General features: G+C 35.5%; 1 protein-coding gene across 1 annotated transcript in view; it reads left to right on the forward strand.

Moving 5' to 3' along the window:
- The window catches only part of LAMA4 (laminin subunit alpha 4), a 1,355,623-nt gene extending 1,346,789 nt beyond the window's left edge, over window positions 1–8,834 (forward strand). The window contains exon 40 of the mRNA XM_044061904.1: window positions 8,512–8,834. Within this exon, the coding sequence (XP_043917839.1) occupies window positions 8,512–8,657 (146 nt within the window). The 3' untranslated portion in view covers window positions 8,658–8,834. The remainder of the gene's footprint in view (window positions 1–8,511) is intronic.
- Window positions 8,835–16,556: the final 7,722 nt, after the last annotated feature.

Here is a 16,556-nt window from a genome sequence, read left to right on the forward strand (position 1 = left end):
ACACACACACACACACACACACACACACACACACACATGCACACACTTCTCTCTCTCTTACATGCACACCTACCTCCCTCTTACACACACACACACACACACACACACACACACACACACACCTACCTGACTTGTCTCCCTCTTATACACACACACACGCGCGTGCATGCGCGCGCGCACACACACACACACACACACACGCACACACACACGCCCAACATACCTGTCAACATCTTAGAGCAATAAATCTGGACAAAGCCTGTCATAATGGGGTGACAAAGGCCAAAACTAGGGAGACATTTTAAATATTGCTCTTTTAAACTTAGAAAGTTGATTGAACAACCAAGTTTTGCATTAGTATGAATTTTCTGAAGGATATAATGTCTGAAGCTCAAATGTCTACCATTATTTTCTAACTTCAGTCCTCAATGTTTTGCCAGGGATTTGCCAGAAGAACACATTTTTAAGAGAAACAGACCAAAAATATGAGGCAAAAATCTGGACATTCTGTGAAAATCTGGACAGTTGAAAGCTAGGCTCTCAACTGCACCACTTCTTACTCAAACCTTGATTGAAAAAAAAACCTCACAAGATCATCAGGATCAGCTCTTACTTGGAGGGAATAGAACAGTTGTTTAAATTTCCTTCATGTTCTAACTGCCAGGCAGAAAACACAGGGCAAGCGAGCAGCTGCTTCGCCTCAGCTGCAAATGCGGAAGTTGTTCCTTCTTTTTCTTCTAAAAACTCAAGGCAAGCAGCTGCTAAGCCACAAATGCCACAGACACGGAAGTCTCTTTTTTTTTTTTCTTGTAAATCGAGGGTGAGCGGTTGTCATTTTTTTTAAATACACAAGGTCGGTTGCAAGCCCTGGTCCTCAGACCCCTACAATTTATTGCACGGGCCCACAGGGGTCCGCTGACCACAGTTTCAGAATCACTGCACTAAGGTATTTACATAAACATAACATTGATTTAATCACAACTTATCTGTAGGCACACAGCTGCATTAATTACCTCAACATGAGTGACACAACAGAAAGTATTAGCTCCAGTTTAAAAGAGCATTTATGAATACATCTTGCAGTGATTGTTGGGGTGGCTATCAGGGATACAGTATCTGTTTACAAGGCAAAGCTGTTTTCCATGTTCTTTGCAAACCCAGCTTTAGGCTTTGAGGTACCATCCACAATTTAGGCGATTAAAACACTTAATGTGCTAGCTTATCTCCGGTCTCATGAAACTAGGTAGTAGGAGACATACCTGTCAATGTCTTAGCAGAAGAAGTCTGGACAAAGGTAAAAATTAAGGGGGAAGAATGGCTCCAAATCAGGAACAGATTTTAAATATTGCTCTTATGATGTTAGAAAGTTGCTAGAACACCAAACTTTGCATTAACATGCATTTTATGAAAGTTATAAAGTCTGAAACTTACATGTCTGTCATTATTTAGTGACTTCAGTCATTAGTGATTTGCCAGAAAACCACAGATTTTAGGAGGAAAAGACCAAAAATATGAGGCAAAAATCTGGACATTCTGTGAATTTCTAAACAGGTGAGAGGTATGGAGAGAGAGAGATAGAGAGAGAGAGAGAGAGTGAAAGAGAGATAGAGACTATGCCATAGGTAAAAAAAGAATATTATCGGTAACTGGAACCAAACACAGATATAATCCCATAAGTACAATAGTAGTGGAGAATTACCCATGAGGTGTTGCAAATTGCTACCTTATCATGTGGAATATAATCTTTAAAATCAATGTGTAGTGATAAGTAAAATGTATTTTATATTGTTAAAGGAAACAGACACAAGACTGACTTGTCAGACAGCTACTAACCAAAGCATGCAGAATTCTGTTGTTTAGTTCAAAAAACATTGCAAGTTTAATTTTAAAATTCCATGACAGGACATGACAAAGTCATGCCAGGCCTAAAAAAATTCTTGATAAATTGATGACGTATGAACTAGCGGATACACAGATTCCCATGAAGAGAACTGGTTGGTTTCTTCTGACTCTGGTAAATCTGACATTATATACAAAACAATGTGCATTTTTTTCATCAGGATTATTTTTATCAGCAGGGACGCAGAGTGCAATCTGATAACCAATACACTTAAATAAGATCACCTTTTTCTGAGTAATTTTCATAAAACATTAAAATTACTAATGTGATACAGTAATGCAGAAAGTGAGTTCTTTTATATAATGACAGGCAGATGTTGCAAGAAATTTGTAGTAAAGACATTCATTGCATAAAAAGTGAAATAAGAAATAAATATAGAATGATGTACAGGAATAGATGAAAGCGCTCAATAAATTATATTTTTGTGGATCCTGGTGTGCTTCATCCAACTGTTTTACTGGTTTTGGACTTTTGTGCTTGGTTTACGTACAGGAATAAAGTAAAATATCAATATAGTAGAATAGGAGAAATATATATATGTATATATATATATATATATATAGAGAGAGAGAGAGAGAGAGAGAGAGAGAAAGAGAGAGTTGAATATATATATATATATCGGTATATGTATATGGATGTACATCCATATATCAAAAGTGTAACCTACCGTACAGCAAGTGATCAACCACAACTCATAAATCACCAGCTGATTGAAAGCCAAAAACCTATATTTTTTGTAGGCTGCACCAACATACCCCAACACCCTCTGTTAATTGTATATACCAACTTTGAGATTGCACTACAGTGAGGAAAGGGAAAATTCCCCATTCTCTACTGTACTGTGATTCTCCACAGAAAAAAGCCAGTGCATGTGATAAACTAATTTTCTATCAGCTGTACTGTTTTTTTTTTATTTGCTTGACAAAATGAGCGTTTGATAACTTGTCAGTAAGCCACACATACATATATGTACACTCACCCACAAATATATATATATATATATATATATATATATATATATATATATTATTATATACAATATATATATACACCTATATGAATACACACACACACACACACACACACACACACACACACACACATATATATATATATATATATATATATATATATATATATACGGATATGCAAATGTGTACTAGTCAAAATATCAAGCAGCAATTTAATATCAATTTTTTTAAGTGCTGGAATTATTGAATTGGTACAATGTCAGCAGCACATTTAATTGTATATGTGAATATTATCTACTGAATTTAGTGAGACTGTATATGGGGTATAACAGTTTAGTAGAAGATCAATACATTTGGCTGTAGTTAATGTTGTTAATATCTTTTTATTTATTAGTTTGTGGTTGGTGTGAGAAATTGCTACTGATGTGGTTTTTGAGAGTGCGAAGCAGTTATTGAAGCTGTCATTAGAGCTGTCCCTTATTCATGTTTGGGCAGCCATGGAGTTGGTATATAAAAGTTCAGTGGATGTGAGTGGCCTGTCCCCTGCAAAACATGCTTTTGGCTTTTGTTGTTGTTGTTTTTGGTGGATATATGTAGTTTTGGTACTAGCAATGTTTTAAGTGCTGGTATTGTATGAGATCACATCTTTTTTTTTTAGTTTATTTATTATTTATTTTATTTAACATTTGTTTCTCAGGATAGTCCGACTGGACAACAAGTGTCCGTTTTCAGCAGAGTCCTGGGGAGAAAAACTTCATAAGTTTACAAAGAGAAGAAAAATTTACAAAAGCAACATTACAGAGTAGTAGCAAACAGATTGTAGACTGTACAGCAGTTAGTATACAATAAGAGGATATTACCCCTTTTGGTTGAAAATACAAGTGTACAAAATACACGAGAGTAGATAAAAACCTGCAAAGTTCAATCTTTTTTAGGTTGAGATATGCTTGTATGACCATGTAAATATGAACTATATACACACACAGATATATATATATATATATATATATATATATATATATATATATATATATATATATAGTTTCACTTCATATTGCTGAAATGGTGAAATATCGAATTTCAGCTTTTCGACAGTATAAAGCTGAAACCATCACAACACTGACACGTCACAATCACGAAATCACAACATCGAACACACAGCATACAGTACACAACACACAAACCAAAAGCACCCACACCACAAAACAAGTACATACAACAAAACACCACACAGACACACACCTACACTACACAAATGCAGGGGGGCAAGCCCTCCTGCACCCCCCTCACCCCCCACTTATATATACTAACTCTGAGATCGCACAAACAGTAACAAAAAAAAAAAAAAACACACACAGCCAACACACACACTCATACCTCCACCTCCCTACCCTAACCCACTCATACAAGTTACAAAAACACTCACGCACACTCACTCACCTTAAACTGCAGACACCATCCCAGCCAAACACTTCTGTAAGATAACGTAAATGCATAAGCGCAAATTCGACATAGTCCCATTCGTGCTTATGCACTTTTGTTATTTTAAAGTTTCGACTATGGACACAAATTGCTGAAATTCTATATTTCAGCAATTCATGATTATGAAGTGAAACCATATAATATATAAATATATATATTTATATGGTTTACTATTGTTTCTTCGAACGGAAAATCATTTTCCGTTCAGAAAAACAAATAGTAATACCGAAATGAAAAACAACGAATGGTGACAATGTCAAACCAAATGCTCGACGCATTTGACTCGACATTGTTGTTGAAACCACCATGTGATAGCCATATAGGAGCTGATGTGAATCAGACAAATCACGTTTTTGTTTTTGCTGCGCCCCCCCCCCCCCACTTATATATTCTAACTCCAAGATCACACTACAGTGGGGATGTGGATGAATTTCCCCTCCCCACTGTACCACGATATTTGTGCGAACGACATTCTGTCGGCTGCAATATACCGAAAATCAGACTGTTGAGCTCACAAACGTTTGTAACCAGATAGTCAACTACACTTACACGAATGCACTACTGCATTCACATAAGTGTAAGTTGACTAACTGCACGGAGATTGTGGTACAGTGGGGAGGGGAAATTCATCTCGGAGTTAGAATATATAAGTAGGGGGTGTGGGGGGCGCAGCAAAAACAAAAACGTGATTTGTCTGATTCACATCAGCTCCTATATGGCTATCACATGGTGGTTTCGACAACAATGTCGAGTCAAATGCGTCGAGCATTTGGTTTGACATTGTCACCATTCGTTGTTTTTTATTTCGGTATTACTATTCATTTTGCTCCTCACAGCACTTGGTTCTCCAGTTTGGTTCCATATACATATATATATATATATATATATATATATATATATATATATATATATATATATATATGCGTGTGTGTGTGTGTGTGTGTGTGTGTGTGGGTCTACAGTTTGTCAGATGATCAAGTTTTGAGAAACTCAAAATTCATATGGTCGAGATCATATGATCGAGTTTCCAAACCCGAACAGCAATAAAAAACACAAAAAACACAAAAATCTTTTTTTATGTTTTTGCCCTGCACCCCTCACACCCTCTGCGTATTATAAATACCAACTCCAAAATTGCACTACAGTGAGGAAAAGAATATATCGTTGTTTCACTACTATTCATTCTGCTACTAGACACAACTATATAAATAGTGGAGTTTATTTTGGATGTATAACTTTTTGATACTATATTATTGTAAGTATATCTGTTTTTATAATATCTGTAATTTTTTAATTGTATATTGAGCTTTTCTCCTTGGGTTTCCACTGAAAATGGGCCCCTGGCTCAGATGGACTAACCCAGTTAACAAATGACTATAAATGAATAATAAATAATAAATAAATTTCCCAGCCCACACTGTACCACAATCTCCATTCAAAATGAGTTTTCAAAAACTCGATCATATGGTCTCAACCGTATGAACTTCGAGTTTCTGAAAACTCGATCAACTGATAGGGACCCATATATATACATTTCCCGTGAAATGTGCTGATAGGGTGATAAGAGAAATTAAGGTGGAAATCAAGAACAAGACGAAAGGGTTTGATTTTCATGTTGAATGATGGGAGTGTTAAGAGGAGGTTGCCTAGCAGAGAGAGAGCCTGAAGAGCACAGTAATGAAAAAAGATAAGGACAGGAAGGAAGAATGAGAGCATCAGGAAGTGTGAGGAAAATAAAGGAATGAGGAGGTTGTAAAGTGAAAGAGCCTAGGATAGCTAGGGGTGACAGAGAAGGGAAGTGAGAGAGAGATGCACACTCTGTACTGGAACCCCATACCATCTGCACTCCAGACCCACACTTAACACCTGCTGCCACAGAATTAGATGCATGGACGAGATGTAAGCTAAGAATAGTTGTGCTTACTTTAAATAACAACAAGCATTTAGTCAGATTTTCTACCATGTTGTTGTTGTTGCACCCATATGGATAGTTATGTGATGCCAATCATACAGTTTCTGGTCAATGGAAATGAAAATTTAGTGTTCTGTCAAAAGTGATTTGTATTTCATTTGGCAGGTTGTTCCGTAGTTTGGTGGTATTCACTGTTAATAATGATTTATCTAGATGTCAGTGTCATTCCCATTCTTTGTGCCACATGCGCCGTGATCCTCCTTTGTGCCACATGCACCGTAATCCCATTACAGTCCATTCTCATGATTTCCCTATTTCTGTGTCCATTTGCAGTTGTGCTTACATTTTTCTACCCAAGCATTAATTGTAACAGAATGTGTAAATGTGACAATTTAAAAATGATGCAGGAATCTTTTGGCTATCTGAATATACTGTGTTTCTAGCATTGCAAACTGCTTTACAAAATAGCCACTCATCTCCCTTTATTAGTGCACTATCACATCTGGGTTTACTAACTATGTCTTGCTGCTTGTGTGCTGTCAAGGGTCAGTTTAAATGAACTTGTTGCTAGGTGGCAGAGTTGAGCAGTTAGGGGTATTGCTCCTCACAGCACTTGGTTCTCCAGTTTGATTCTTGGCTGGCGAAAGATCCTTCTATATAGACTCTGCATGTTCTGCTTGGGTTCATATGAACTTCTGTCAAAGGCTCCAGTTTCTTTCAATATCCCAAAAAATGCTGGAGGTGAATTGTATCATCCTCCAGATTGCTAAAAGTGTACATAACAGATGTAGTAGTGTATGTGTGTTGGGAAGGCTGCATTTGGTGAGAGCATGGCATCCTGGACTGAATTAGTTTCTTTACTTTGCACCCACTGAAAGCCATGATAGGGTCTGTTCCCCCATGATCCTGAACTAGATTAAGCAGGTAGTCCGAGAATGAATGAATATTTTATTTCCTGGTAAACATTTATATACAGCAGTGTTTACATCTAGTTTCTGTTGCATTATCTTATCTTTGGGGTGCAGAGTTTTGCAAATGGCCCATCATTTATGGCGTCTATATTACATTGTCGAAGTTTTACAACTTCGAATCACTAGACCTCGACCACTAGTGATCGAAGTTGTAAAACACTGAACAATGTAAAAAAAAAACAAAAAAAAAAACAAAGCAAAGTAAACTAAAGCGGTTTAAGCAAGGGGGGAAGGCCCCCTGCACCCACCGCACCCCCCCACTAGTTAAATATACCAACTCCGAGATTGCACTACAGCGTAGGAAAGGGAAATCTTCCATTTCTAAACCATACTCTGTTAAAGTGTGATCTCGAAGTTGGTATATTTAAGTAGAGGGGGGTGTGGGGGTGCAGGGGTGCTTGCCTCCCTGGTTAAAGCAGTTACTTTTGTTTTTTTTTTATTAGATTTTCGAAGTTTCAGTACTTTGATCATATGGTGTAGATCATATGGTGTTCGAAGTTCTGAAACTTCGGTAATCTAATATAGACCCCATTTATGTATGTATGTATTTATTTATTGCGTTTGTTTACCAGGATAGTCCAGCATTGCATAAAGAACACTGTAAACACAGGTATACAAGTGATCAACAAATATACAAAATTTAAACAGAGTATCATTAATGGCAGCATCATTTAATGAGCTATGAAACTTTTTCCAGGGAGAAAAGTACTGGGGAAAAGCATTAATAAAGAACATAATAATCAGAGGTATATAAGCAATCAAAAGAGGTAAACAAGGAATCAGCAAATACACAGAATTTAAACATAATAGTCGTAATTAATAGCAGAATAATATAAAGCTATGAAACGTATTTGGAAAATAACTTGATGAAAGGAGGAAAGTGTGGAATTAGTACTAAGAAGTGAGAGAGGATTTTAATGTAGGCAGAAGGACGAAGAGAGAGAGGACAAGGAGGACATTTTGGGCAAATAATGATGAGAATGATAATGACTTGGCTGAATAAAAATACAATAATGTGTTATATAATGGCTATTATTTCTTGAGCATGTTAATTTATTTGTCTGGTAAGTAGGTCTTTACTCAGAAGAACTAATATTCTTCTGCTTTAATCTCTGATCATATCAGGTTTGGAATGGATATGCCTGTGTTTCTTAACAGTTTGTCAAATTATTTTTATCTCACAATTGTCTTTACTCATTGTAATGGTTTCTACATCAGCAGTGATGTCACACGTATTTCACATAGTTATTGACATTTATTTTTCCTTTCTTCCAGAGTCCTTGCTTCCTCCTAACTTGACTGTAAGGCAGTCATATGTTGGATGCATTCGAAATTTTATGATAAATAAGGTACCAGTGAACTTCAGCAAGGCAGCATTGGTCTACGGTGCAGTCGGCATCGACTTCTGCCCAGCGGCTTAATATATCTTTCAACCTGCCAGTGAAACTGAACTGCTGACAAAAGTCTTCCAAGCACATCTTCATTTTATCTTACTTTTAAAACTGACTTACTTATGCAGAAATGCTAAACTAACATTATGGCACTGTGGTATTATAGTAACTGAATATTCCAACTATTAAATAACTTTTTTTAGCAAATGGTCTCTTCTCTATACATGGTTTGCAGACATATTATGTCTAATCACCTGAGATTCACTGTAAATAACCATTTAAATGATATATTACATAATGTCAGCATGAAACTCAAGAAGTCATAGTAGATATTGATGATAAGATTAGCAATCTATTTCTTTTTCAGTTAAAGCAGAAGATTTTCTTTTCAAGAATAATCAGTCTGCCTGTATATACACTCAAAACTAAGACTTGCAGACTACAAGTGTTAATGACATAGATCTAACAAAACCAAACTGAGCTACTGTTTTCATCCAGAATGTTACTTTTTCTTCTATTTTAAAGTATTTTTAAGGTCTGTCTTACTAGTCAATGAGGTTAAAATGTAGAAACATATCAGCGTTCTCATCAAGATTCCTAATTTTGTGCTCCCCATTCGCAGTTCTCCATTAAAAAGTCATTACCAAGGTAATTTTTTTTTCTGCATTGGAAGTAATATAAATATCCCAGCTGGGATAGAACTTTGGTATTTTTCCTTTCCCCCATATTTAAGCAACTGTGGAGTTGGAATATATAAGTTTGAGCATGGGGGGGTGTTTCCCCTCCATATGGAGGGGGGGTGCAGCCTCCATCCCCCAACAACACATACTTGTTATAGACAGTTTCATTCAATGGAAGATTCAACTAACTGTTTTTTTTTTTTTTGTCAGCTGAACCTTCAATGACTTAACAATATGCCGGCTAACCAATATTAAGATGTGCTGTTAGACAACCAGATTACTTTTTGATAAAATACCAGTTAATTTCATTAACTTTTACTAAGCTTTGCATTTCAGAAAGATTAACACAGATACAATGAAAAAGTGACAGCATGCCTCAGACTATGCAACTCATAAAGCTAGAAGTGCCAGAATTGCTACTTAGAAATACAAATGTGCAGAAACAGAAGTAGCAATAAGTAAAGTAATGATTATGTAAAATCCAGTGAAATTACCAAGCAGACCAGTAACAAACATTTAAATAAAACCTAAGTATGCTTAAATACATTTCAACATCCAGCCAGTTTCAAGCAAATTTAAAAAACATGGAGTAACCAAATTTAAATTCAAATGTTTGCATCGGCTGTTCGTTTTTATTTACTGTTTATTTTTGTTTTATGCCAATGCACTATATATAAATGCCTCCATGCTTTTTTATGATTATCTATGGTATATGACTTTAAATTTGGTTACTCCGTGTTTTTTAAATTTCGTTGAAATTGATTGGATGTATTTTGTATAATTTTGTATATTGTATCAATACAATCCCATACTCCAATGCTAATATTGATGGAAACAAAAAAAAATGTTGTCACTGGATAAAAAACACAGTTTATTACCAGGTTAAGTGCTTTTGCACCTGAAATTACCAGAATGTCATTATAACTGTGAGCTGCCATAAAAAGCATCCAGTATTTCTTTACTAAAATTAGTCGCATGTTCAAAAGCTTCCAATAAAAAGCACTTGCATATTAATATAAAACTAAACAAAAACATATTCGATTGACATAATATATGCATAGAAATGTCACATAAATGCATATTGCAAATCAGCTACAGAGTATACATGTGTGTGTGTGTGTGTGTGTGTGTGTGCACGCGAGTGAGTATATTTATATATATATATATATATATATATATATATATATATATATATATGTGTGTGTGTGTGTGTGCATGCACGCTATATATATATATATATATATATATATATATATATATATATATATATATATATATATATATACATATTCATATCTAAAAATATTCATATAAAAACAGCAATATCCAACCACCAAGAACGAAAAACTGAGATAAAAACAAAAAAATGGCTTAGGAACGATGACAGCGTCCACGTACAAAAGTTTAATAAAAACAGTGACTTTAAAACCAATGCTGTGGTAGGTATAATCCAAATGAACCAAGAAACAAGTATCTGCAAGTACAAATGTTAAGCGCTTTTCGTCTGTTTGTGTAAACAGACTTCTTCAGACAAATTTTGCATTTTTAGCTATTGCATTGGCTTGGTCAAGTTCTCGTACTGCCTGATAGTGCTCTTTAATGTGGTCACTAAGTTTATGGGTTGTCATACCGATGTAGAATGCTTCACAGTGTGAGCAGTTTCCTAAGTAGACTACCCCTTGGCTGTTGCAGTTGTATCTGCTCTTGAAGCAGATTGGTGTCTTTAAGTTACTGCATTTCAACTCGTGGCAGGAAACTGCAAACAGCCACCTTGGTTCAAGTTCCTAGTATTAGAAAAAGTTAGCACATTCACAGAAGAAAGCAGCACCCGACTAGAAGTCCAAGAATTAAAATGGCAAATCACGCTCAGGGCAGACGCAGCCACAGGGCTCAATGACAGCTTAAACATTAAAAGCCTACTAAAATGGCAAAGGTAGCCAATAGAGCCTTGACACATCACACAGTACACTTGCAGCACTAGTCACAGCTGCTATATATAAGCAAGACTCGGAATGCCTTTATACAGATTTCTGAAGAAGTTTAATGCTATGATTAATAAATAAAATAGTGAACGAAAGCGCTCAAATCTGAAACTGGCTCTCCTCTCATTCTTCCTTCAAACAGACCACCCAGGTATATCTAATTTTCTATGTCTAAGTGTTTGAAGTAAGTAATCTGGCGATAGTGCCTCTTTAGTATACATATATATATATATATATATATATATATATATATATATATGTATATATATATATATATATATATATGTATATATATATATATATATATATATATATATATATATAGATATATATATATATATATATATATATATATATATATATATATATATATATATTATACATGTATGTCTATATATATATATATATATATAATATATATATATATATATATATATATATATATATATATATATATATACAGAGAGAGAGATGTATAAATTCCCTTTATATATATACTTCAGAATCAGAAGAGTTGGAGAAATGGATGTATCCAGTCTGCATTCTTCTGATGGAAACCATGTTGGACATGCATGCTTCTCTTTGGAGAAGTATGGCACAACACACAGGAAGCTGATTATTCAGTTGAGAGGCAAACAGATCCAGCTTCAGATGATCCCATTTTTGTTTTATCATGATAAATGTCTTTTTCCCCCATTTTCTGTTTTTGGATGACTTAGACTTGTTTACATGTTGGGTCTGCCCGAGTTTGTTGCTGTGATAGGTGGTTTAATGTGACTTTTTGCTTTAAGATTGTCATAGCTAGTCTTGAAAGGAGATAATAATGGAAACCTGTTTCTTGTTATCCCACATTAATACTGTATTATGTCTGACAGTCTGTAGAGTCTTAAGACTTAAAGGCTAAGACAGCCTTGAGTTTTGTTACTTCTGCAGCAGAGACCACATTCTTCTACTTTCAGGTGTTACAAATGTCCTGTACCCCCAGTAGTAATTCAAGGAGATTGTTGTGATATTAGTGTCTGCATTTAGACAGGAAAGGGTCATCTCCTGGTATAGGGCAATGTGAGTGTGCACTGCCAACACAAGAATTCTTTCACAAAATGTTGATATTGAAAGAAGGACAAGGTTCTATGAGCTGTGAACCCCAATTCCTAAAATTGTCCTTGTGCAATTTGGCTTTGAAACTGGGTATAGAATAAGATATGTAGACAGCTTTCTGGAAAATTATCTGCAGGCAATACTTTCAGTTTTAAAGCATGTAGGAATAATGCACAAATTATTCATTATTTGTACCTGTCTTAATTTAATGTTATTGAATTTATTCAGTATATCCACAGAAATGTCTTGGTGTGAAAGGGGGTGCATGTCTTTTTTTTTTTCCTGACTGTAGGACATGACATTTTTGGACCACTTTAGAATCTACTAAAGGCTTTAACACTTAAGGGATTTAGCATGTGTTAGATAATTATATGCCTGAAATGCACAGATAGTGGAGCTAGGCATTTGATGAACACACTTGGAACATTAAAAAGGTCAAATGATAAGGAAATTAACTGGTAATGGGAATCCTCCACATTAATTCTGAGAGATTGCATTTGAGATTGCAAATGGGGATATGCAGGTAAACACCCACATGTCTATGCTCACAATGAATCCATTCTGCATCAACAGAGGAGTGAATAAGAACTGGAAGCATCTAGAAGTTTTGCCTTAACATACTTGCTCAGGTTTTAAAGACCTAAAATATGTAACCGCAGACCTTCCATCTCTGGTACTAGGAATACTTTTGAATACAACCTCTGCCCTTATTCTTCCAAAGGCACTAGTTATACTATATTATTTTAAAGATGGTGCAGGACTAAAGCAGAACAAAGGAGAACTCGTGAGTTGGAGTAGCTGGAGTAGGTCTTGAAATCTGAGTATCACAACAAGTAATGCATTGACACTTCTTCTCTGGCCCAAATGTCTTGGTCTTAACTGAAACCAGTGAGCTGAAAATTGCTAACTCATCCTGCAAGTGGACGAACTGGAAGAACAGCTTAAAAGAAGTGCTAAGAAAGTCCACTGCTAATTGTTATTATATGGTCTGTCTTGCTATTCTCTAGACTCCAAGACCTCCTCTTTCTGTTGTTACTGCATTTTCCACCTCTATACCTGTCTGCTTTTTTATGATTGAAGCACTAGTAATTAATTTGAGCATTACTTTAATACTGAATTAGAACCTTGAAGCATAGTTTAACAACTATCTTCAGCAGCTGCTTCATAATATTGCAATATGTGTGTTAACCGTGTTGACTGTATGTGCCAGTTTAGAAATTATTCCCTGGGTGAAACATCAACAATATTTTCTGGCAGGTCATCATTCTATTTAAAAATCTATTAGATTTATAACTTTGAATATCAGACATGTCCTTTTGCGTATGCTCTGGAAGCTTGATTGACATAACTCCATGTCTCTGTTTTGCATTGTACATAAAATATTTTAGTGATTTCTTAAAATTGGTTTGAAATATGCATTATTCATCCAGGAATATGAAGTAGCTTGTTCCTAAGTCTATGTAGATGCTTTGTAATAGACCAATTCCTTTTTTCTGTTTGTTTTTATTGTACTAAAGAAATAAGTTGCCTAAGATGGTGTTAGCCCCAAGGTCTGTGTGTTTTGTGAAAAGTTGTACAAAGTCTGTAGTTTTATTTTTCATTAAAGATGCAACACAGATAGGAAGTATGAAAACTCTGTAGAAAGCCATTTTTGGTAAATATATGAAGTGAAAAAGGTGTAGAAAAATCTATAATTATTTGTTTCTGTAAAAACACAGTACCTCTGTGAAAAATTAAACTCTCTCTCTCTCTCTCTCACACACACACACACACACACACACACACACACACACACACACACACACACACACATACACACACACACACAGATACAATCACATCAGCAGATCTTAGAAGGCCTTTGACTGTTACTTCCTATCAAAAAGCCATATTGCTTTATTTGAGTTGGAACCATCAAATTATTTAAATAACTTTGCTTTGAAAGACTTTACTTTGATTCAAAATTTTCACCCAGCAGGAATTGAAATATTAAGGCTACTTTAACAAAAGCAGAAAGGGGAAATTATCTGACAGGATAGTGTTAAATGAGTATTTCCTAGTGTTGCCTCATTCCTGGGAAGCACTCTGGAGTATTTTTTTAAGTCATATGACTCCTCTAAAAGTTCTTTACATAAGTACAGTCCATTTAGACTTAGTTGTTTGCAGTGGACTATATAGATTGGAAGCAGTGAAAGAAGTTTTTCTTTTCATGAACTGCAGCTGAAAAGTGGGAGAGCATGCTGCCCAGAGCCAACAGCCTCATTCGTATCAGTTAGTTTTACCTGTGAGACTTTTAGAACTGTTAAAAGGTCTTCAAAGTCAAAGGAAGGTAGGTTATACCTATCTTCAGTTACAGGTCATAGTAAGTAGGGACAACTAGCTGATAGCTTTATTGTAATACCTGTTATCTTAAACATTTTATTTTTGTATTTCACTGTGCAAAGGTATATTAGTCTGTATATACAATGCTTCACATGTATTGCATAATTTCTTTAAATAAATAGCTCCAATATTCAATTTCAAAAGCCTGTGGTGAGCTGTTTATTAATTTATATGACATAATTTCACAAAACTGGCAAATTAACTGTTGGCATCTACCTTTTGATGCAAAAGTACTCAACTACAGCTACCATAAATTACTTTTCAGTTGGTTCATTTTAACAGAGTACAGTAATTGTGTCCTGGGTGTATAAAGATTGGTCTAGCTGGTGGCATAATAGTATTGTAAAATGCAGGATGGGGTAATATCACTAGTAATATATTATTGTTATTATTATCACCACCTTTCTTGAAAACTGTGTGTGTGTGTGTGTGTGTGTGTGTGTGTGTGTGTGTGTGTGTGTGTGTGTGTGTGTAAATTCAATACATTTAGCCAATTAAGAGTTATTACTGGTAAGGTAGTACTGAAACACACTTGGCTAAGAGTAACATATATCAAATTGTTGAAAGCTAGTGATTATAGCTTATTTTTTCAAGTGTTACAATTTGAGCCTTACTTAGATACATTAAGTATTGGTCAAAGCCCAAGATAGTTGTTAGATAGTTGTAGATAGATGCTGTTGGACATGCTCCACTTAAAGAAATCCCAATCCCTCTGAGCTATGCGCTCTGGGGACCTAAACCTTGTCATCACAACAAACAGAACATGCCGGAGGGATAGATTCCTGTCCCAGAGACTTCCCATACTCTGGAATAAACTACCTATCTATACCAAACAAAGCTCCTCATTAGCACTCTTCAAGAAAAATCTTGATGATTGGATGGGACATAGGAAATTCACCCCGGGGATCACCTCTGTGGCTCTGGCTCGACAGTGGCACAGGAAAATAATTTTCTTGGGTGGCAAAAGCCAGGGTACCTTTTTGGCTGGGCTTGTATAGGCCCCAGGGCCGATAGCCTAGTACCTACCTATGAACCTATGAGCCTATAGGAGTGTTCATTTGCCATATGCCATTAAGGCTGTGCAACTCATGTATATTGTCAATAGTGTGGTTTGTAGGGCTTTTCTTGACCCATTCCAAAGTGTTTCAAAAAGATCTTGATCTGAAAATGCATTATATAGTAGACAGATCATCCTTCAGGACACTGTACTTCATATCAGTCCTCTATATAGTGATACAATTATTTCTTGATCATCTTGATGTTCCATATAAAATTAGATAAGCTATTCCAAACACCTTGACCACACATGAAGCACATATACAAAAGCTTAGATTTTCATCTATAAGTTTGATTAGATACCTTATGACTATGTCTGCTTTAAGTAAGTTACAATTGGGTTTATAACCATCATTTTTAGAGTTCTTACCCAAAATTAAGGCACTGCATTTACACTTGCACTATTTTATCTGTATTTAAGTTAACATAACTTTGCACCATTCAGTAAACTGCATATTTTGCCTGCCAGAGGTGCGTACCCACTTTTATCATTTAAACAAATATGCCAGATTGTAAAAGGCAAAAAAATCAAGCCTAGTGGTACTGCACAGATTTATGTGCACTGTATTCTGTCTACTCTAACTTCATCTCTTTGACACTATGGTAGTCTGGTAGTTTTTAGCCAAATGACCAGAGTAGCAGGTGCTTGTACCCACTTAACATATCTGTCATGTATTGTGCTGTTTCTCCTCCCTCTCACTGCCTGTGTCTTAGGAACTGATATCACTTTG

Source organism: Protopterus annectens, chromosome 2.part0, assembly GCF_019279795.1.
Source record: "Protopterus annectens isolate FY-2018-M chromosome 2.part0, PAN1.0, whole genome shotgun sequence".
NCBI lineage: Eukaryota > Metazoa > Chordata > Ceratodontiformes > Protopteridae > Protopterus > Protopterus annectens.